Consider the following 22,098-nt stretch of genomic DNA (forward strand, 5'->3'; position numbering starts at 1 on the left):
GCCTCCCAGATGGTCCCCAAAGTTCTCTTCTGACGGCAAGTCTAAACCTTGCCCTCAGAAATAGGATAGACAGAAAATCTATACCTCTTCCTGCAGGTGTTCAGGTACCCAGAAGTGTATGCCCGGGTTCCCTTACATGAAGCCAGCGTGTTGGGGCAGGTGTGGGGAGCAAATGCATGTATGCATACACGCCCCTGCACGTGCATGGAGAAGCCAAAGGAACATGTCCCACGTCCTCCTCCATTGCTCTCTGCCCCGCTCCCTTGAGACAGGGCCTCTCTCACTGACCCTGAAGCTCACCATTTCAGTTGGTCTGGCTTGTCAGAGAGCTGCTGGTCTCCACCCTGCCCCACCCCAGCTGCTGGACCTACAGGCTTCTTCTGAGCCTGCTTCTGATGCAAACCCAGGTCTTCATGTTTGCACAGCAAGTGTTCTCACCCACTGGGCCACTTCCCAGAAAAAAAAATGTATTTATTTCCCCTTTGTCTTGTAATGATACTTTTTCTGGATGTTGATGGCTCATTTGACGATTTTTTAATCTTTCAAAAATGTTGGCTGTACTATCTTCTTATTTCTGAGGAGAAATCGGCCATCATACTTACCTCTGTTCCTTTGTATGGAATCTGTTTTTGCTCTTGGGGCTGATTTTCTCTTCTGCTCTGAGCAGTGCAATTACTGTCTGCTTCGTTGGGTTTGTTCATTTTTCTTGTTCCTGGGGCTGAATGAGCCCCAGGATTTTTAGATTTGTAGGCTGATAGTTTTCATCATTTGAGAAAAGTTGGGGCCATTATTTATTCAAATACTACCTCCGTGTCACAGTCTGGAAATCCAACCATGTGTATCTTAGACACCTGAGGTTGCTCGGTAACCCTTTCGGTTCCCTACCTCTCTCTTCCCTTTCCTCTTTCCCCTCCTCCTCTCATTCTTTGCATTGGTTGTTTACTTTTATGTTTTTTTCTATTTTTTCAAAGATTTATATTGATTTATTGTCAAATTTACTGATCTTTTCTTTTGCTAATGTGTAAGCTGCCGTATACTCCCAGATGTAATTCCATCTTTGTTTTTAATCTCTTAGATCATTGTATACACTTTTATTTTAATTGACATGGATGCTGTTATGCAGCTCAGGGTGGCCCTGTCTCTTCTTAAGCATTTGAACATTGACACAGAATGGCAGTAACGGCTTCTCATTGCCTTCTCTTGTGGATTCTAATAGCTCTGCTTTTCTGGGCTTATTTCAAATCTTTCTTCATTGGGGACATCATCCACCTGCTTCTTTCTGTGCTCATTTATCTCTTCCCATGAACTTTCAGATTTTCCCGATGTGACTGTTGGAAGCAGACACCCCTGGCCTAGCAGCTTCCTCATGTGCACCTGCTGATGAGCATTCAGTGAAATCTTCCAGAGACTGCCTGCAAATTCCCTACTTCCGTCCTTTCTATCATTCCATCCTGCACATGGCTGCTGCCCTGTTTTCCCTAGGCTTTGGATTCTGTCTTTCCTGAGCTCAGTGGCTCCACCGGATTCAACCTGGGTTCTTGGCCCGGAGCCTGGGAACTTTCTCAGCACAGTTAGCAGAAAGACACGCCAGGAGTGTTTGTCTGATTTGTCTCATGTGCCTCAAGAATCACTCTCTGTTGTCTAATGTCTCGTGTCTTAAAAAAAGCAGCTCTTTTATACATTCTGTTTATTTTGGGTTGTTTTGGATATAAAACTCAGTCTAGTCCCTGTTACTTCACTGCAGCCAGAATTGGTGGGTGAAATGCTTAACTTTTCTGAACTTTAATTTTCTCCCCTACAAGAAGAAGGTGAGGGTGTTTGGAGGATTCTGTGTGGGATCTGGATGAGATGAATGTCTGTGCACCTGGCAACTGGCAGGCACTCGGCGAATAGTTAGGTCTTCCCTGCCTTTGCACCTGGATCTCTCATCTTCCAGATTTTCCTGGAGTTACCAGCCTGATTCCTGGCTGAGCTTTAGGTTGGCCGCCTGACAATCACAAACCAGAATAGATAACCACACGTGAGCTTTCAACTTAGTCAGCTTCAGAACACTGCTCTCTGGGAACAGTCGGTTAAGTTCCTTGCCCTCCTTATATGAACCCTTTGATCTACAGGAATGAGTCCTTATTTGTGAGATCAATGGCAACAGGTTTTAGGAGTCTTGTGGTATGTGGAGGACAAAAGACTTCCTTCACTCGGCTTGTTTGTGTCACCAAATGTTTATCTCCTCCTTTCCCTGAGATCCCCAAAGAGCCGCCTGAAGAAGAGAAAATGCATTGCCCAGAACTTACCTGTTCTCCTCCTTTTTTTTTTTTTCTCTTGTGTCTTCCCGCTGCCAGTGTCTGGGGGTCGCAGCCGCCTACATCTCATCGATCTTGGCAGTTGTGTGAAAGCTCTCAGCAAAAACCGAGAAGGAGGCTCGGGGCTGTGCCTCTCACTGTCCGCTCTGGGCAATGTCATCCTGGCCCTGGTCAACGGGAGCAAGCACATCCCATACAAGTAAGTGACTCTGAGTGCAAGGCAAGATGGCGCGAGCATAGAGTCGGGAGTGGGTCTCTCCAGGAAGGCTGCCCTGGGAGAGGCTCGGCCAAGGCTCAGTCTGGACCGGGTTATGGGTTCAGAGATTAGCTTTAGCCAGTGATGGTGTAATGTATCATCTTCGAAAATGGAAGGTGTTGCAGATACTTAACTCTGGCACAGTCCTAATTCAAGGCCTCTGAGACAAAACAGAAAACTATTTCAACAGAGACCCCCCCCCCCATAGGTGGGCTGCTGTCTGTACCACATCAGTGGCTCTGTGTTGCAAGCAGTGACCAAAGAGGAATGGGGCAGCCAGATTAAAGATGCAAGAGTCCAGCTCATTAGATGTGAATTTCAGATAGGCAGAAAATACCCTGTTGTTTAAATAAGACCCCTTTACTATCACATGGCTGTCACAGGATCCTGTGTGTCACCTGGCATCCTTACTTAGGGGGACCCAGGGGGTCGTGGTGTTGCTATGTCTCATCCGGTGGAAATGTTTACTCCATAGCCAGGCTCCTTCCCTTCTTACCATTACTGCTCCAGGAAGATAGAGTCAGAGTTCCTGCCATTTCTAGTACACTCTAAGCATGCCATGTCATCAATGCTTATGAGTGGCCCAGTCTCGCTCAACCTCAGCACCACTGGCTGGCTCAGCTGGGTCTCTTATTGGCTATAGGAACCTCCACTCGCTCTATTACATATGCATCCTAGGGAAATAAGATGCAGAATAGGTGTGTTTTTTTTTTTTTTTTAAATCTAGAAGGCTGTCATTCCCCACCAGGGAATCATCCTGGGATCCTGGGGGCTTACCTGGTAGTTATAATTTAAGAAGTTGTGCCCCTTCTTGAAAGTTGGTATCCCAGTTACATGTGCCCTCACATGCCCTTTTAAGGACCATTTCCTGTGAGAGAACAATTTCAAGATGAGGGTTTATCGAGTTTCATCTTCTGTGATTTTCTACCGTGAAATAACTGGGAACATTGGGCACTGGCAAAGGCAAAGGTTATTGAGCAGCAGATCTTCCAAAGACAAGAGCTATGGGGCCTGGTTGACTTCCAGGAAAACTGAGAATCATGTCTTTGAACATGCTAACTTCCTGGGCCATCATGTAGATACAGTTTAAAACGTTACCTTGCTATGGGGCTAGGTAGTAGATCACTCCTGTTTTATTCCTAAAGAGTGGCCTGCCTTCATGATTTTAGTAAATATTTGTCTGTTTGAATTGCTGAACTGATGTGTGAGGGCTGATAAATATAAGCATATGTAATTTTTTTTCCCATTGGGTAAAGTGACTTCCTTCTGGTTATAGTTTGGTTTCATCGTATACAAATAGGGAAACACTATGAGTTGTTTTTATTACTAGCTCAAGGTTTCTTGTTAGATTAAACACATTTTTAACATCCGCTTGTCCGAACGGCCAGCCACCTGCCCTCTTGGGAAAGATGATAAGTAGAATGTCACCTTCAGACATCCTTGTGCTTGAATCCAGGAGTCCCTCCCTAACACTTGGGCCACACAGGTAATGAGCAAAATGTTTATATTGTATGTAAACACAGACTTAACATAAATGTTGTGTCTTCGTGAGCCTGTGTCAAGAAGCGTCTCCCTGACCTTAACAGCCATTAGCTGTGGACACAGACTGTTACCTTGGTCCTGCCTTACAAACCATCAGGAACTTGCTGAGCAGCCCACTGCTCAGTATCTGGAAGCATGGTGGCACAGCCAGCCATCTAATGAACAGGACATTTGTCCTGGAATCCTTTGGTCCATAATGACTGTCACAGTGCATGAGCTTTGTGGGACTTTCGCTCTGACCTTTTCTTAGATTCTCAGCCACAGCACAGACTTGGTATTTGTTGTCTGTGAATCTCATTTGCAAACTGATTGATTAATTGACTAGAAAGTATTCTCTTTCAGAACACAGGAAGGTGAGACAAAGATTTACTGAAATCTTCCCGGCCGTTGGTGACAAGATCTAACCATAGGCTTTTCCCAGTTTGGGAGATCTTGGTGAGGCCAGGTGGCTGGCTGGTCCCTGCTGCCTAAGCTCTGCCTAATACTGGCTGTCTCTACACAGCAGGGTGTTCAGCCCAGCAGGATGGTCCACAATCCCTTTATAAGACCAAAAAAAAAAAAAAAAAAAAAAGGATAAGATTAACTTGTGGGACCTTTTCTAGTCACCTGTTCCAACTCCCAAAAATTAAATGACACAAAGACCTATAGATTTATCAATAAACTTTAGGTTCTATAACCAGGCAGATATTATCTATTCTAATTCTCTATGTTAGTCTGGCTACTTCTCAGCCACACACCCGAGTTACTTGCCATATTGGTCCTGCCTGAGCTGTTTCTGCTCCATCAGGTCAGTTCTCCTCACCACATGCTTTCTCTACCTGAGATCCCTCACTGGCTCAGAAGTCTAGCCTTTCTATCTCCTCTGCCCAGTCATTGGCTGTTTAGCTTCTTTATTAACCAATCAGAGATATGTGGGGAGAAAAGTTTACACTACAGTGATCAATGAATGTGACAATGCCCATGTCCAGGCTGCAACCAGATCTTGGGGCATGAATTCTGAATGCACAGTGTTCGAGACCAACCCCCAGCAGACGACAGCTTGCTAGAGCCATGCTATGCCATATTATGTTAGCAGACTAAAACATTCTGGGCGTCAAGCCTTATCATTCCCTTGGCTCCCCAGGAAGGGTATGTTTCTTTGCTGCATGGTTTCCTGGTGTTCTTTCTAGTCACTTTCAGGGGGAAGAAAAAAAAATCCCATAAAATCAAACTTCATATTCTTTACCCTCCCCCATCTCTCTGAAACACAAGACCCACTGCTCATCATCTGTCACCCTAGACAACTGCTCAGAAGCTGCATTACTCGTACATGCTTCTGGGAAATTAACTGAAATGTGTGCAGAGGGAATATAGCCTGTCTCCATCTCTCTTCATCACTATACCGGACCATTTGTCATGTGAGCAAGCTGGAAAGTGAGTTGGGATTCATTACCCATCCCGGCTGCTCCCACAGGCACCCTCGAGGTACCCTGAATGGTTCTGACTCCTCTGGAGATGACAGGCACATGCGTGGAGTCCATTCCCCGCCTCAGCCATTATGAAGCACAGGCTGACTGGCCAATCCCAGTGCCATCCATTTATCAATCCTAAATGGTGATGCCATTCAGAAAAGCATAAGGGGTGGGGGAGGGGGAGACAGGGAGATCAGCAAGGGCACTAGTTCCCTAGTCAGCCACTCAATGACAAGAAGCACAAATTGCTCTTTTCTAACTCCGCAGAGTCTCACACCCAGGGAAATCTTGTTCTGAGGCTTCTGAGAGAGCATCTTTGCAAATTTCCTTCCAGGCTTATTCATTATAGTTGTCTGCTATTCCTCGCCACTTCCTGCACATGAAGGTGCTAGGAATCTCGACAAGTGACTGAGCAGGGAGAAAATGAGCAGAGGTATTGGCATGAATTCTCACGCCACAAACCAAGGTTCTAGGTGTCCACTTTTGAAGCTGGTCCCTGAGGAGCTACAGCAAGGGTCTGCCAGGGTGAACTTGGCTTCAGTAACGTGCTCTGATGTCCTGGCCCTTCAGACAGTCACAGACTTTGTAGAGACTCGGAAATTCTAGCCACAACCAAGTTCCCTACAAGGGCGCCTGATCCCTTTTAGGTATTGTCTTGTGATGGGTACAAGCCCTGAGAAAGCACGTCCTTCACAGTGACGCCTCAAGCCCCGAAGCCTGTAACTTTATTTATAACTGTCACTGCATTTGGAGAAACCATCCCTTGGATAAGCCACACAATCCAATGTGAACAAGGACTTGTTAGGGACCTCACCGAAGCCAAACCAGCATACCTGTGCTTTTTGCAAAATGATGAAGCTTTTTAAAGCTGACCGTTATACAGACAAGAGCTTTTGTTTTGTTTTGTTTTGTTTTTTTACAAATCTATGATTCTCCTTGATGGGTTGGCAGCTGGGAATGAATGTATGTATGTGAAGGGGAGGACAGACTGCTGTTGACTGGACAAGGAGGAGGGAGTTCTCAGGCCCAGAGGAGGGTCACTGTGGTTCCCCACTGGCCTTGCTCTGTTCTGGGGGTTATATTCTGCCTGGGAAGTTTGGGAACTTGCAATACACTAGGTCTTGCCCCGCTGAGCCTGCTGCTTCTGCACAGGTCCTCTCTCGAAAAGCTGCTTCCAAGCTGCCCTGGAATGAGTTCTGGAGGCTCTTCATGAAAGCCCTCTTAATCCTTTCGCTGTTTAAGGAATTTAGTCCTGAGGCCTCACATCTCTCTGCTCATCCACCAGCAGGGTGTTTGCACTCTGCTTCTAAACCGCAGATATGTATTTGCTAATGTCTGGACCCCCGTTTAATAAGGTCATGGAAAATCGTCCTGTGGCATTCTCCTGTTGTGTCTATTTCTGATGCTCTTCTCTGGCAGCTTGGGAAATGGTGCCACACAGCCACCTGCGATGTGAGTCCTGCCTAAGTTCCTCTGTCGTGGGTTTGGTTTGCGCTATGGCCTGAGGTCCCCATTTATTCCTGGTAGTCACGGGCGCTGTGCGCAGGCAGCTAGGCTCACTCGACTTTGCGACTTATGGTTGAATGGCTCCACCAGGCTTGAAATGCATCGGGGCCAGTCTCTCGCCAACCATCAGACTAATGGCAAGCACTCCAGGCAGCGTCTACCTCCAGAAGTCTCTATTTCACCAAAGTGCCAGAGCCTACCCAGCCTGGAGTGGGGAAGCTTGCCTCCTCAGGCTCAAGTGAGGTGAGGAACCAACATTACTTTAAGGCCATCAAAGCACCTGAGCACCGCAATCTGCTCAAACCAGCAGGTAGCACTAAAAACAAACTCAAGTCCTCGACTCAGGAGGTGGAGGGATGGGGTCTCCGCATAGAGGCGGCTTTTCCTGAAATGTTAACACCTCTCATTTGAAAAGCAGTGGGGTACAAATGCCTGCAGACAACAGGTGCAGCGGCAGGCCTGCGGTCTGGGCTGTTCAGGGCCGCCACCACAGCGCACGGGTGTTCTCCCAGCCCTAAAATCTCGTCACTCATCCTTCTAGGGTCTGGGTAGACTTGGGGTTTCTCCGCTTTCTCAGAACGGGGAACTCACTTTGAGGGGATTGAGAGAATGGAAGAGGTGTGGGAAACTGGGGGTAGCCGCACAAACTGCTGTTGGCCATGACATTCTGCTCCCCTGGTGTCACACAGTCCAATTCCTCTGGCTTTGGATGTACCTTACTTATAGGTACCATAAAATTAAGTAGATATGTGTCAGGGGGAAAAAATGCAAAAGAGTATCAGCTGTAAGATTGACTCAAGATAGCATGAAATTGGGGAGAAGCTCCGCGTGAGGATCTTTGTGTATGAGGAAAGCGAGCACGTGCATATTTAACCTCCTCAAATGCACAGTAATGCTGGATTATCTCCCCCTGATTTACAGGGAGAACATCAATTTAGAACTATTTGCACAAACTCCGGATACCAGTTTACAGCGTTCCCTGTTTAGAAATAAAATAACCAAAGTCTCAGGTTGCCAGGCAACTGCAGCAGTGATAATTCTTGGTATTGCTGCTTTAAAAACATTCATTTTTATACATTTTAATGACTGTTAGGAAGCAAGAAGAGTGAGCTCAGAGCATCTCTGGGACACAGGAAGAAGTTGGGTTTTTGTTTTTGTTTTTTTATGAGATTGTTCAGCCTCTGTCCCTCCTTGCCTCTTCTCTGGCCGGTGGTATTTTCATAGTTCATTACAGGATTTACAGAGACAGTTATTTATTTTTCTAACAATCCAGGCAGCGATTGTCTGTTGATTAAGTCCCCTGGCTTGATCTGTGCAATCATTAGGGGAGAAATGATGTGGTGTAGGACTGGCTCGGGCTGCAGCCTGGATTCAGTCTTCGGTAGTTATGCTCCAAGTCTGACCCGTCCTTTCTGTTCTGGAGAAATACTTCTCCCCTGAACAAGGAGCAGAGCGTCGGACCCCCAGCGTGGCCAGACTGGGCAGCAAAGCCATCACAGCTGATCTTTTTCTCTGCCCACTGCCATTAGCCACCATTAGATAATGAAGCATAACGGCTTGAGGGCTGGATGGAAGCCAGGAGTCTTCTCTGTTTCCGTTTGGGTTCTGACTTTATCTTCCCTTAGCCTAACTTCTGAGGTTCCAGTGGAAGTCTCTTCCTTCTAGATTCTAAGTCAACCGGCAATGGATTCAAGAGCCGACTAGCAACTGAGACCCTGTACCCTCTCAATTCCAGCAGAGCAGAGGGGGCCTCCCCCTGCCTTTGCACAGAGGCCCCACGACTCAGACTCAGGTCGGCAGCAGTGGGTCCCCCACCCAGACAGCCGCGGGACTCCAGAGAGGAAGGCGCAGTCCAGTGTGGGGCAAGAAGGAGACAGATGGATACAGCTGAGCTGCCCATTCCTGCTCCCACACTTACCAGCCCAGCAGCCAGGCTCTCTCCCTGCAGACAGAGAGGCGGAAACAAGAGTAGGATTTCCCCCTCTCAACCTTTCAAAGGGAATAGAGGCTAATTTATGAACTGCTGCATCAGAGGAAGAAAGAGAAAATTGTTTCCAATACTTATTTTCTGGCTTTTCGGCTTCGTGGCAAGCAGTTAGCACGGCGTGTAAATTGGCTCTCCGTGAGGGGTGTTTCCCAATGACAGCACAGCGGTAATGCCTCTTACTGTGCCACCGAGGCTATTCTAAATGCCGTATGGGTATGTCATATGGGTGACTCATAACCACCACTCTTGCGGCAAAGATTGGGAAACTGAGGCACAGAGAGGTTGCGTTCCTTGGTCAAGTTCACACAGCTGTTAGGTAACACAGCTATGTCACCGTCTCCCTGTGTGTCGCTGTTGCCTAATACAGTGCCCAAAGGTTGCTGATGTCCAGTGAAGACTTGTCGACAGACGTGAAATGTCCACAGACCATATGTGTCCATAAAGCCTGAGGTGTAGCGGTTTGGAAGTGAGAGTTTTGGGCTGTGGAGGGGCCAGAGACTCCAGTGTGTACATCCGGGCGGCTTCCTTGACCTCACCTGTGTTTGTCTAAGCTGAGACTGGTGGCTAGGGGCCAGTGGTGCAGTGGAACATGAAATAAGGAAGAAAAAGGAAAGTCTCTCACTGCAGACCGGAGCCACAAGGCTCAATCAAATGTCACACTGCAGTGTTAAATGCTGATCCTAGTAATTCAGGCCGGGTAATCCCCGCTACTCTGAAGGTAGAGGCAGGGGGATTGTAAGTTCAAGGCAAGCCTGGGTAACTTAGTGTGAGATTCTGTCTCAAAATAAAAAGCATAAAATGGCAGAGGGGGACAAAAGAGCTTAGCTCAGTCATAGGGTAGCTTGAGCAGGACACGTTCAGCCTTCATTAACAACAACAACAACACACACACACACACACAACTAACCATGGTCAGTAAGATGCCCTTGACCTAAGAGCTTGTGTGTTATGGAGCTCGGTGGCCTGTAGTGCCCCGCTTGGCACTAGCCAGGAAGCAGTTTAGCCAATCTCAGCCATTTTCACCTCTCTTGAGGATCTGTGAAGACATCTCACATCCCCCATCAGCAATAAAGGTGCACAACTCCATGGTACCGTCACCACACAGCCCCCCCCCCCACCTCACCTGGGGGCTCCAGCATGAAATGTGGGTCCGTTTCCCAAACTGGAGAGCTGGGAGCTGCTCACCGTGACAGACAGGACCAGGACTGTGGGCTTCCTTCCCTGGGATGGCAGTGTGTGTGAGGCATTCTAGAGAGAACAGGTTCCCAGGCTCCTCTCAGTGGGAGAGGTTGTCATCCTTGGGGTCCTGAAGTCTGGCTGCCCCCCCCCAGCGAGGCAATGAAGGGATGAGCAGGAGGGTGAGTGATGCCAGGGTTCCATGTGCCTGCCGTAACGAGCTTCCGAGAGCATCTGGCTGAGATTAGAAACTGGCCTACAGGAACCAGAGGAGTTCAAGGGACTGGTTCCCCAGGATCCGATGGAGTCTACCAAACACAAGAAAAATCTGGAGAAATGTGGAGCCTAAGGACAGGTTCTATTTTTAACCCACACATTAATTTTGACCACTTCTCCAGGCAAAAGTATTCAGTAGGTCATGGGAACAGGCAACACACTGGGAACAGTCCCTGGGGGCAAGGGGTTTCGTGGCAGACATGAAACACCCCAGTGTGATCCATGATAATCCAGTGAGCACCAGCCTGCACAAAATGAAGAAGGGATGGAGAGGGGAGGGAGGAGCCAGGAAATCTGTCGCCTCAGCTGAGTGGCCATCTCTCTCATCCACCTACGTCCCCGCTCTCCATCCTTCAGAGCCTGTACCCTCCACAGGGCTCTGTCGTGTGCCCTATTGATGTATCGCTTGTTTGATAACCTTGGTGAGAAACTGTTGAGCTAAATGTGAGGCCCCAAACACACAGTTCGGTGTTACCTTTCATGATAACTCACCGTCATGTCACAAGTCATTCTGCTCATTACAAAAAGCAAACAGCTGAAGGAGGACGGCTGCGTTTAGTCCAGGCCAGTGCACAGAGGAGCCCAAGATGCCCTTCGTCACCCTGAGGGCTCAGTGGTTACTCAAGGATAGCTTGATTTAGGCACCATTAGGCCCTGGAAGGGATGGAGCATGCAAATGAGTCAGGGCTTAATTCATTAAAAAACTGCCTTGCACATTAATTGGGCTTCAATCAGGGCACCCAACCATAAATTCTCACCTGTTTCACAACTGGTTCAGGCTCAATTGAGCATTAATAGATTTTTTTTTTTGGTCCATGCAAATGAGGTGATAATTCATTCTGTTGTGTAATTGAATAATTCTCAAATAGATTTATTCACGGGAACAGTTAAATTGTACCAAGTTGCCTAATGCAGCTCATGGTGCTTTAATGAAAGCAAAGCTGAGTTTCGCTCTGGAACTGTAGAGACCTCGTGGGCCCGAGATGGTCCTGGTGAATGCACAACTGGTTTGAGGAGCGGTGACCTTCAGCCTCCTGACGATGCTCAGTTAGCCTTCCGGGACCATGACCCCAGTCATTATTTGCTTTTGCTTCTCTCTTCTTTCTCACTGCCCCTTACAGGTAGGCCCAATAAGAGTTTGCAGGAAGTGATTTCTCAGGCTGGCAGCCCCCATTTGTAAGCACACACTCCCCAGTTTCGAGCTCTGACATGCCAGCCTTCCTGAGAGGTCAGTGTGCCTGTCAGCCTACTTGCTGGTTTCCAGGCCAGTGAGAGACTGGGCCACAGCAAATAAGGTTGGCAGTGCCTGAGGCATGGAGGTTGTTCTCTGGCCTATACACACACACACACACACACACACACACACACACACTCAAAAACATAAATACATACACATGCACTTTTTTTTAAAATTTATATTCCTTCCTGTGCTCCCCATGGTCTGCCCCGGATAGCATCTCCTGTGTGACACCTCTGAGATTTCTCTCCCGCTATACTGCTATTGAGCAGGTCTACCTAGCCTGTCTGCTCTGAAGACATCTCACAGGACATTCTTGTTTGTTCACGCTACTCACTTGCCTATCGTATGAACTCCTCACAATAATGACAGCCTCTCCTCGGGTCCCGTATTGGTGTGTATCCTCATTTGGACCCCCTGTGCTTCAGTAACAAGTATGAATCGAGCGGACAAATTTGCCTGCGTGATCAAAGCACTACCCTGGCAAGCTCTCTCTGCCTCCCTTCCCGCACTGTCGGCTTAAACACATTATATCAGGGCCCTGTTGGCTCCTAGGAAGAGCTGGCTGTATTTCTTTCTGAGGCCCAGCCAGCTTTTTCTTGTGTGACAATCAGGGCTCAAGGAAAAAGCTCCACAGTGAGAAGTCGGTAGCGTCACTGTGCAACCATACACTGTGAGAAGCAGAGAGACTCCTGTGTCTGCCACAGGCTGTAGTCCAGTGGGTGATGGCGAACTCACACGCTGAACCGATTTCTTTGGCCTTTCTTCACTTCCACCACTGAATCTTACTTGGTTGACCTGGTAATGGATGATCACAGGCCCTTTTATTCCAGCCTTAATTACTGATGTTAACTCTTGGATCGGACATTACTCTTCATACAATAGTGTGTGTGTATGTGTGTGTCTGTGTATGAATGTGTATGTTTGAATGTGAATGTGAGTGTGTGTATATGAGTGTGTGTGTGTGTGTGTGTGTGTGTATTACAAACTGATGTGGAAAGGGTTACAGAACTGGCCGTATTCAAGGAGGCCTTCAGCAGGTAAGAGCTGGGAGCTGATATAGATGTGAAGAAGGTCCATGTAGGTAGTTAGATAAGACATTAAAGGCCCCATCACAGACTTGGGTGAGGAAGAGAGAAATCCAAGGGGCTGCATCAAGGGAGGAGGTGCATCCAGGAGACTGTGGCTGTGGCTCTCACGGTATGTGAACGGGATGCTCAGATGACGGGCTGCAGCTGCCACGGTGTGAGCTGTCTCTGCTTCTATGCCTCGACACAAAACCTTCTGGTTGTTGGAATCTAGGGTTTTCTTAAGCTGACACATTCCAAAAGGCTTTTGGTTCATTCGTTTGTTTGTTTATCTGGTAGCCACAGGATGCCGACACAGAAGTGGACAAAGGACGGCTCTTTAGGTGACTAAAGAAAGCTAAAATAAATTATACTTTTTCTGTCCGGTCACTGACATCCAGCCCGTTAGTGCACCTTCCAGGAGGTTTCAGTGCGAAGGAAGGTGCAGCCTCTCTGAGTTCTCATTCCTACAGATGACCCAGGTGAGGGAGTGGCATCCGCTCACTGGGCGGGAGAGCACTTCAGGGTCACAGGCCGGGTTTGCTGTCAGGCTTTGCTATGCCCATGTCCACACGTTTCCTGAGATGGCGGCCTCTCGCTTGCCCGATTTGCCGAGCCGTGGGTCTAAGCAGGACAGAGGGTGGCAACATCCCTGCGCAAACACCATGGGGAGTCGCTCTGCCTCGGCGTTAGCTCTCAAAATGGGCGAAGTGTGCCGCTTTGGCAACGGAGTCACCCGGGGCATGGGAGCCGATGCTCTGCATAACAAAGAATAACTTAGAGCAGCTGCGGATTTCTGCTTTCTGTTATTTTCAAAAAATTTTACTTGTCCTGCTCCCTCCCCCCCGAAACATGGACCTTTGTCCTTCCTCTCTACTGTTTCTCCGGGTCTCTGATGCTGCTTCTTTCCTCGGAGGCTGGTTTTCCCTGCATCTCTGGTACTGTTATTCAATCCCCACCCCGCCCTCTCCCTTTCCTCTTATATTTTGTCTGGCTGTCTAGTTGTTTAAAGTTGAAGGCTAAACCCAGTTCTGTTTCTGAAGCAAAGCCCACCGAAGCTGAAATGGGTCCCTCCTGGTCACTTTGTTGTTGTTTATTTCATTGAACATCTTAATTTCCTTAAAGGCGGTCATCAACTTTTTTGTTGTTTACTTGAAATCCACGTGCATCTCATCAGCCATCTGCGTTTCCTGCTGGTCCTATCGCTTGGGGCCTCCCGTGCTTGTGTGTTTATTTTTGTCTGCGGACTGCTCCTCTGCACTGGCGTTTTATTCCAGAGACCTGGATACCTGCATAAGGACGGTTTACTCTACCGAGCGTTTGTGTTTAGTTCTACGAGGTGCCAGCTAAGGATAGTCTGAATTGTATTCTCAGCTTGAAATGTTTTGGACCACCCAGATCCTGAGACTCAAGACGACCGGCCTGTGTGAGATTCAGACTGAGGTTCCAAATTCTTGGGACAATTTCTTTGCACTGTTTCAGTGCTCGAGGGGACAAGAAAATTATGTCCTCAATATGTGAGAGGGACACATTTGTTGAAGAGGGAGAATTTCCTAATTCTCCATATTGAATGGGGCAGAAGCTCTGTCTTCCATTTCACATACCAGCCCCAGCCCAGGCCACATAAAAACCAAAGCAGGTAAGAGTACCTGCTTGGCAAACAGCTTCACAGTGGAAGCAAATGTTGCTACTCGGCTTCTCCTGAGCTTCCACCTCCGATTGCTCCTTTGACTAGGCATTGCCTTGTTCTTTTGCAAGCTCGTATTTATAAATATTTTGCATTTAGTGATTGGCAGCTCTCCACGTTGTGTGACTGTTTTCGGAAAGGTCTTTCTAGGCGCCTAACCAGAATATTGTTCTTTCTCCTTGTCACTTTCACATTCTCTGTCTTCTGAGTAAGGAGACCATGTGATTGATTATTTGAATGATAACCCTTTAGAAAGTGAGAAAGGACATCCCTTGCAATTTGAAGTGTTTTCTCACAGATCTGGCTCACTGGTGAGCCACCGAAACTGAAGTCCATCCCCTTCAGGAGTTACTCTGAGCGCGTCTCAGCCTGTTGGCTAAGATCAAGTGTGAAATTAACTCTCCAACATTCTTGCAAAATGAAAAATATCTCTGCATGTCAAAGAAAAAACAGTTTAAACTTCTTAATTGCTTCTCTGAATGTTAAAGAAAATGACAAAAATTATTTCAGCTATAGCTTAATGGACTTAGTCTGCCTCTGTCTTGCCTGGGTAGGATTTTGCAATGCTTCTGACCACTCATGTCCCTGAAAGGACCCATGTGTGGAAGGTTTGGTCCCAGGCCACAGTGCTAATGATAATGAGACCTTTACCAGGTGAAGGCTAGTGGGAGGAAGTTAGGTCTTTGGAGATATTGGGACTCTGTCTCCCATGGCTACCCTTTGCTTCTTGGTTCCCAAAAGGTGATCAGCCTGGCTCCGCCATGTATTCCTTCTACAATATTTGGCCTTACCATAAACTAATAAAGCCAACAGACTGGGCTGAAACCTCTGAAACTGTGAACCCAAATACATCTTTCAGCTCTTTAAGTTGATTGCCTCCAGCACTTTTGTTATAGTCACTGAAATGTAATTAATACGAATCTCACAACAGTGGCATTTTCCTTAACACTGTTTTTCAGTATTTTTTTCAACTATTATCTTAAAACAACAATGTAGATTTTTGTGTGATAACATATAAAATTATCTGTGTTTTGATAACTTCAGATTCCCTTTCTTTTGGTAGACTAGGAATTTATGTGCCCCACAATCTATAGTATTTTCATTTCAATAGGATGTATTTTTCAAGTAAGAAAAAAATTATACATCAATTTCCAGAAAATGAAAAGGAACTGCAGAATTTCTTGTTTTTTAATCTTTTATGTAGCTTGGGCTTTTGTCCTTTATATCGCAGGGTCCTCTGTTTGCAGGTTTTGTTTTTAATAATTGCTGTTCATTTCCAGCCTCAAAGCCTGGGGTTTTCCTCTTTCAATTATTGAGCACTTGATTACAGATTACAATTTAGTTTGGACAAAATTCAATTCTAATTTAGATGATTTGTTTCCAAAACTTAAACACTCAGATTGAGCCACTAAGACTGCTTTGTTTAGTTGACATTAAAGCGGCCTGCTATCAGCAATTTTGTGCTATTCCATCTCACTCTTTAAAGTCTCAAGTATTTTCCAAATCCAACCAGAGACAGGAAGCAAAAAGAGAACTGTGTGCTCTCCCTCATGAAATGGGAACCTTAAGATCCAACTAAGCATCCTCAGAGACATTTAGAGGTTCACTTGCATTGGGATGGAATCAATAAATTTTTACAACTAAAGCTCAGATTTCTCTGTGCAGAACTGATCTCAGCTCAGTTATGAATTGCATGGGTATATCAGCTAGAGAGACATTCAACAGAAGATGCTTCTCAGTTTAGCGGGACTCAGACTGTAAAGCATGACCTCTTGCTCAACACACACCTCTCACGTGTCTGCTGTGGGCAGAGAGCCGGAAGGTCTGCCCATACCATCCATCCTATTTTACTAGAAGTCTGGTAATGACAAGTGAGAGATCTAGGATCTCAGGAGCAGATGGGATACAAGATAACACAAAACCAAGACTTCTGGGCATCCCAGGGCTCACAGGCTCCCTGCCAGGGTCCTGTCCGTCTCACATGTGTTCGTATATCAGGTTACCAGTGCGTCTCTGCTGAGCTAATGACTCCAAAATTACCTGTGTGTCTAAACAGGACATTTTGTAGGCCAGTGCAAGGGACTAAGAACAGGGCCCTCTGGAGCTTTGTAACAAGGTCTTTCAAAATCCCACCATGGACTGGAGGGATAGTTCAGCCGTTGAGAACACTTTGCTTGCTGCTCTTCCAAAAGACCTGAGTTCACTTCCCAGCACCCACATCAGGTGGCTTACAACCTCCTCTAAGCCCTGCTCCAGGGGATCTGTCACCCTCATCTGGCCTGTGTGGGTACTGCACACATGTGGCATATACTTACACAGCTTCATACATTAAAAAAGAAAAAGTTTCACAGCCCAAATCCCACTACACAGGTGGCTGCTCCCTTTGCGTACACTTGATCCCAAGCTAGGATGATATTTGTCACTCTTCCCAGGACATATTTATATTCTCTAGGTCAAAGGTGATCTGGGCTTTGTAAACTTCATACCTGCATATCTACCTAAGGATAGCCCAGTGGTCATAACACAGACAACCTCACACTGTCTTAATGAGTTGGCCAGCAACTTGCCATCAGATTAAGGCCACAATCATGGGTCTGTCGGTTTCTCTTTGTGGACACCGTTGTACACACTCCTCAAGCTGAGAGCCTTGGTGTAAATGTCCTTCCTGTAATGTACCATTGAGGGCTGCAATACGTGTAGACCCAAGCGGGCCAGCTTTCTCTGGAGACTGAGAGGGCTGTTCTTCCGGTACCCAAGAGAGACTGCAGCTGCAGTTCAGTAATATCCGCTTTGGTTTTGTTGTGACCCTGGCTCCTTTAGACAACAACGGGGAAAATGTCCTAGATTCCAAGAGTTAGAAGTTAGAGAGTTTCGTGGGGTAGGAACTTCATTTAATGGAGAAGCTTAAACATTAGATACTTATGTGAATCTTCATAGGAAGCCAACTCATTGTTAGACCCTGTACTGTGTCCAGCCAAGGGAAGAATAGACCTCATTCTGTAAGAAGTTACTTTTTTTTATGGTATTTGGGATGTCAGGTAGCCCAGAAGTGCCCTTCATGATACTATGGGGGAAAGTATTGAGTTTGAGCTGGGAAACCAACATTCCTGCCAAAAAAAAGGGAGGGGCCTGAGGAAGGAAGGAATACTTGACTCCTATTCTGTGAATCCCATTAGCAGGAATTTGAGAAACTGGATCATTAAGGTTTTTTCAGGGTGTCTGAGAGTGAGGGGTAGGGAGAAAGCCCTTGCTTAGCATCTGCATGGTCCTGAGTTCTATGCCAGGCCCTGGGTTCTATGTCAGTCTCTGAAAAGAAAGGAAAGGAGAGAAAGAAGAGAGTAGATTAGATCCTGAGCTCAAACCACATTTATTCTGTATTTTAAAAGTGAGTAACTTACTTGGGTACTGTGGAACAGGGCCTCCTGTAAGTAGGCAGGCTCCCTGACCCTGGGAGACAGCGCCAGCCCAGAAACAAATGAATTAGCCTGTTACCTAATTCAAACAAAATGTAAAGCCCACGCAAGAGCAGCCTATCTTATGTCCAGACAAAACTAGAATCACAGGGAAATATAATCCTATAACACAATACATTTTAGAAATATTTCGTTCCTTTCTGTCATTCCTCATTAAAGTTTCACAGGCTCTCTTCCAAGTTATTGAAGTTGTGAATGGTCGCCTCTGTGTTACATCTTTCCTCAGACTTGTACCTGTAGCAGAAACCAGCCTTCAACCCAATTTCCTCTTAATTCCCTCCAATTACTGAGGCCTGTTCTTCATGCTAGTGCCGTTGGTCCATCTTATGAGAAGCCTGGGATCATGTTTCTCTAAACCACACATGATACCAAGAAGTCATTCCAACAAGAATTGCCCCCGTCACCTTCCGAAATTTAAGTTCTACTTGGTCTCAGAGGGAATGTAGCCAGGAAAGCCCGCAGCATGCACGCAAGAGGAAATGGCCTTCCACTGTTCTTGGGCTGGTGGCTGGAAGTGGCCTAAAAGTAATAAAGACTGTACTGGGCAAACATCCTTTGCACAAAATAAACCAGGCAGGCCTTCGTCTCTCTAATTGGCAGGTTTGCTGCAGCAAAACCACATACTGGAAGGGGTTTGAGACCCAAAGACAGAAAAAGAAAGTTACAATCTGAGTCTAATTAAGTGTTACACAATAATGAAGAGTCCGTTATACATCAGAAGAGACTGCCAAGAGATTGAAAGCAGGCAGAATGAGAAAAAGCATATTTTCAGAGAAGGCCAGGCATGGTGACACATGCCTTTAATCCCAGCACTCAGGAGGCAGAAGCAGGCAGATCTCTGTGATTTCAATGCCAGCCTGGTCTACATGGTGAGTTTCAGGCCAGCCATGATTCACAGTGAGACTCTTTTAACAGTTAGAACTTATGAAGCCATCCTAAAACCCAACAGCAAAATCAATTAAACAATCAACAACATCAACAAGATTTTAATAGAAGTTTCCCCAGAGAAGACATGGAAATGGCCAATAAGCACACGAAAATATACTCAATGGTGCTGATCACTAGAGCAGTTCAAATGAAAATGTGGAAAGGTGGTGGGCTTTATGGCAAAATGTCACAGCTGCCCTATAAACTTATCCCCAAACTAAATGCTACAAAGGACCAGGGAGACAAGACAAGGCTCATTCCAACCTGAATGTCAGTATGAACTCCCGAAAGCCTTCCAAAGTTGACTTCATAAAAAGGCCATTTTTGAGCCTTTGGGGCTTAGTTCAGTGGATGAGAACTTTGCTTGTACCCCAAAAACCCTGTGTTCCATCCTGGCACATGCATACACACAGTCATGCACATACACAGTCATACACACACACACACACACAGACACACACACACACACACACACCATTTTGCCTTCACTGCCCTCCTGATTGGGCTGAGTTCTTCCTGATAGAATGTGCCACTGGCCACTGGCCTCTCACTGTAAGCCTGTGTCTTTTCTCTTAGGACAGGAGAGCCTAAGGAAGTGCAGCCTGATGGGCAGAGAGAAAAGCTCTTCCTGACTAGTGCTGGGAAGGTCAGAAGAGAGCCAAACATTTACAAGTGAAGGCTCCTGGGTTCATAGTCACGTGATCTCTGCTGATTACGTAATGAATGAAAGTGTAGAATGGCCTTAGTTGACTTTGATCCTAATCTAATGTAACCACCATGCCTCACGCACATGCTGATCCTGTTCAACCTCCCTTTCGCCTTTTTCGAGGAATGTGACAGGAAAGGGACTCACATGAATTTCTAGAGCTACAAAGTGGACAGACACCATTCATACAGTGCCTGAGACACTGGGCGGGGGGGGGGGGGAATACAAAGGTCAACATCAGCTGTCTTCCTCAATCACTGGCCATCTTGTTCACTGAAACACATTCTCTCGTTGAACCCAGAGCTCACTGACTAGGCTACACTGGCCAGCCAGTGAGCTCCAGGATCCACCTGGTTCTGCTTCTCCAGTACTGGGACTGCAGATACAGACCACAGTTCCCGGTGCTTTTATTGAACGGGGATGGAGATCCAAACTCAGGTCCTTGTGTTTTCCCAGCAAGCAACACCGTAAACTGTGTCATCTCCCCAGACCTCTACCGACTCCATAGAGTTCTGATGTCAGCTCTGAAAAGGGAGATGATAGAATGTGGTACAGAAAGAGGCCCTATCAAAATGCCACGTCCATTTTGCTACCTGAAACCAATCCTGAAGCTTATAACTAAGGATACCCGGGAGATCATGGGACAAGGTAGCAAGCAAAATGGCGGGGAGACGCTAAGAGAAGACACTGGGGAAGACAGGATTTCATTGCATCAAATACTCCATGTGTGGCCTCGTTTTCTTTCCTCTCAAAAATTCTGTAAAACTCAAAGGGCAAGGACAGAGGTGACTAGAATCAGAGCAGTGCCTCTGAGTTACCATGACAACGTGATTCACAACTCCCTCTCTATGTCTCATCAGCCCCCTAAGTCCAGTTTGGTACTATCAGAGGTCTCTGACATCGAGATGAGCAAGTACTCCTGACCCAACGATGATGGAAGCTTGAAAGAAAGCAAAGCTTCCAAAGAGTACAGTGATCTCATCATTACTCTGAAGATGTGTGCTAGCCATACTGTGGCACAATTGGGACTGTGGCCCCTTGGTGAAGCTGCCATAGACCGTTGCAGAGGCTAGCTCTCAAGGGTCAGGACTGTAAAAACGTCTGTAGCAAAGCTTTGATGATACCAAGACTTGGATTAAATAAGCTTTTTAAAGGTGATGAAAAGCTAGTGTGAAAAACATCAGGACAGGAGTTACACTCTAGCTGCGGTGCTGGTATTGACGTCATTGCTTTTGATCTGGCCCAAAGGTGGACTGATTAACAATCTCTCACCTGTCTCAGACCAGTTTGCATGCATGATGCATGCTGAGGGTCTTGCTGTTGAGCCACTAAGCACGCCTTTATAGCATCCCTTACTTTGTTAATATATGCAATTCCTGGCAGTCCTTTGACTCAAGGGACAGCTGTGTCCCTCTTACTCTGTTTGTCTACTATTTTGCTCTATTGGCTGTCTTTTTTATTCTTTGAGGCTATTTTTTTTTAATGTGATGACATTCCTAGTTCCTGGTTATGCCAAAGTGAATATATTAATGAATGTAGTCTTTTCCATTCTGTCCTTAAGGCTGCTAAGTCATATGTACTGGCTAAATAAATACAGGTCAAATGAAAGTCCAGTTCCCATCATGAAGGTGCTTAGAGTCTTGTTAGAGGAACTGGTGAAAGTCTGAAGGAGTCCAGGGTTTGAGGGTACAGTCCCCAAGATGCAGCTCTGTCCAAGATTTCTGGTTATTTGGGTTCAAAGACACAAGAGATTGGAAAGAGCCTGCACCTCACTTCTGGCACCAACTGGATGGTTGACAGGTACCCCAAACCACCATCATTCACTAGAAGGACTTCCGGAACTCAGTAAAAATGTCCATGGCTCTGACTTACTACACAGGAAAGCTATGTCTCTAATCAGCTCCCAGGGGAGAAATATGGGGCGAAGTCTTCCAGAGTCCAGATGTAAGGCTTTCAGTAACCTCGGGACAGGTGACTGTCCCAACATCTGCATGTAAGAACATGTGCTTAACCTTGCCACCAGTGATGGTGGCATGAACTATGATATCTATTAGTATGCTAGATAGAGCAATTTCCCACAGGGTTGACCCAGTGCCAGGGGGATTGATAACACGTGGCCCAAAGCCATGATCCCAAACCCTAGAGTTGATCTTTAAGAGTGCTAGGCTTGGCTCACTCTCCCCTAAAATCTGATGTGGACACTCTCCATCCTAAACAAAAATGGTCCTAATAGCTATCACATAGTTTATCTCCCAAAGCTCACAGCAAATGGGAGCTCTTTGGGGGGACAAGGCTAAATTATTTGCTACATAAGTCTGAGCAGACAGGAGGTGATAAAGGGGGTGACCAGGAGCAGGAGATATGGCTCAGTCAATAAAGTGCTTGCTGCAAAAGCATGAAGACCTGAGTTCAGATCCCCATCACCCATGTAAAAGCCAAGTCCAGCCACACACATCTGGAACACACACACACACACACACACACACACACACACACACACACACACA

General features: G+C 46.5%; 1 protein-coding gene across 1 annotated transcript in view; it reads left to right on the forward strand.

Moving 5' to 3' along the window:
- Window positions 1-22,098, forward strand: part of Kif26b (kinesin family member 26B) — a 399,468-nt gene that overhangs the window by 352,256 nt on the left and 25,114 nt on the right. The window contains exon 10 of the mRNA XM_055608810.1: window positions 2,340-2,499. Coding sequence (XP_055464785.1) covers window positions 2,340-2,499 — 160 coding nt within the window. The remainder of the gene's footprint in view (window positions 1-2,339; window positions 2,500-22,098) is intronic.

This window comes from Psammomys obesus, unplaced genomic scaffold (assembly GCF_907164565.1).
Source record: "Psammomys obesus unplaced genomic scaffold, mPsaObe1.curated_primary_1811, whole genome shotgun sequence".
In the NCBI taxonomy this organism is placed as follows: Eukaryota; Metazoa; Chordata; class Mammalia; order Rodentia; family Muridae; genus Psammomys; species Psammomys obesus.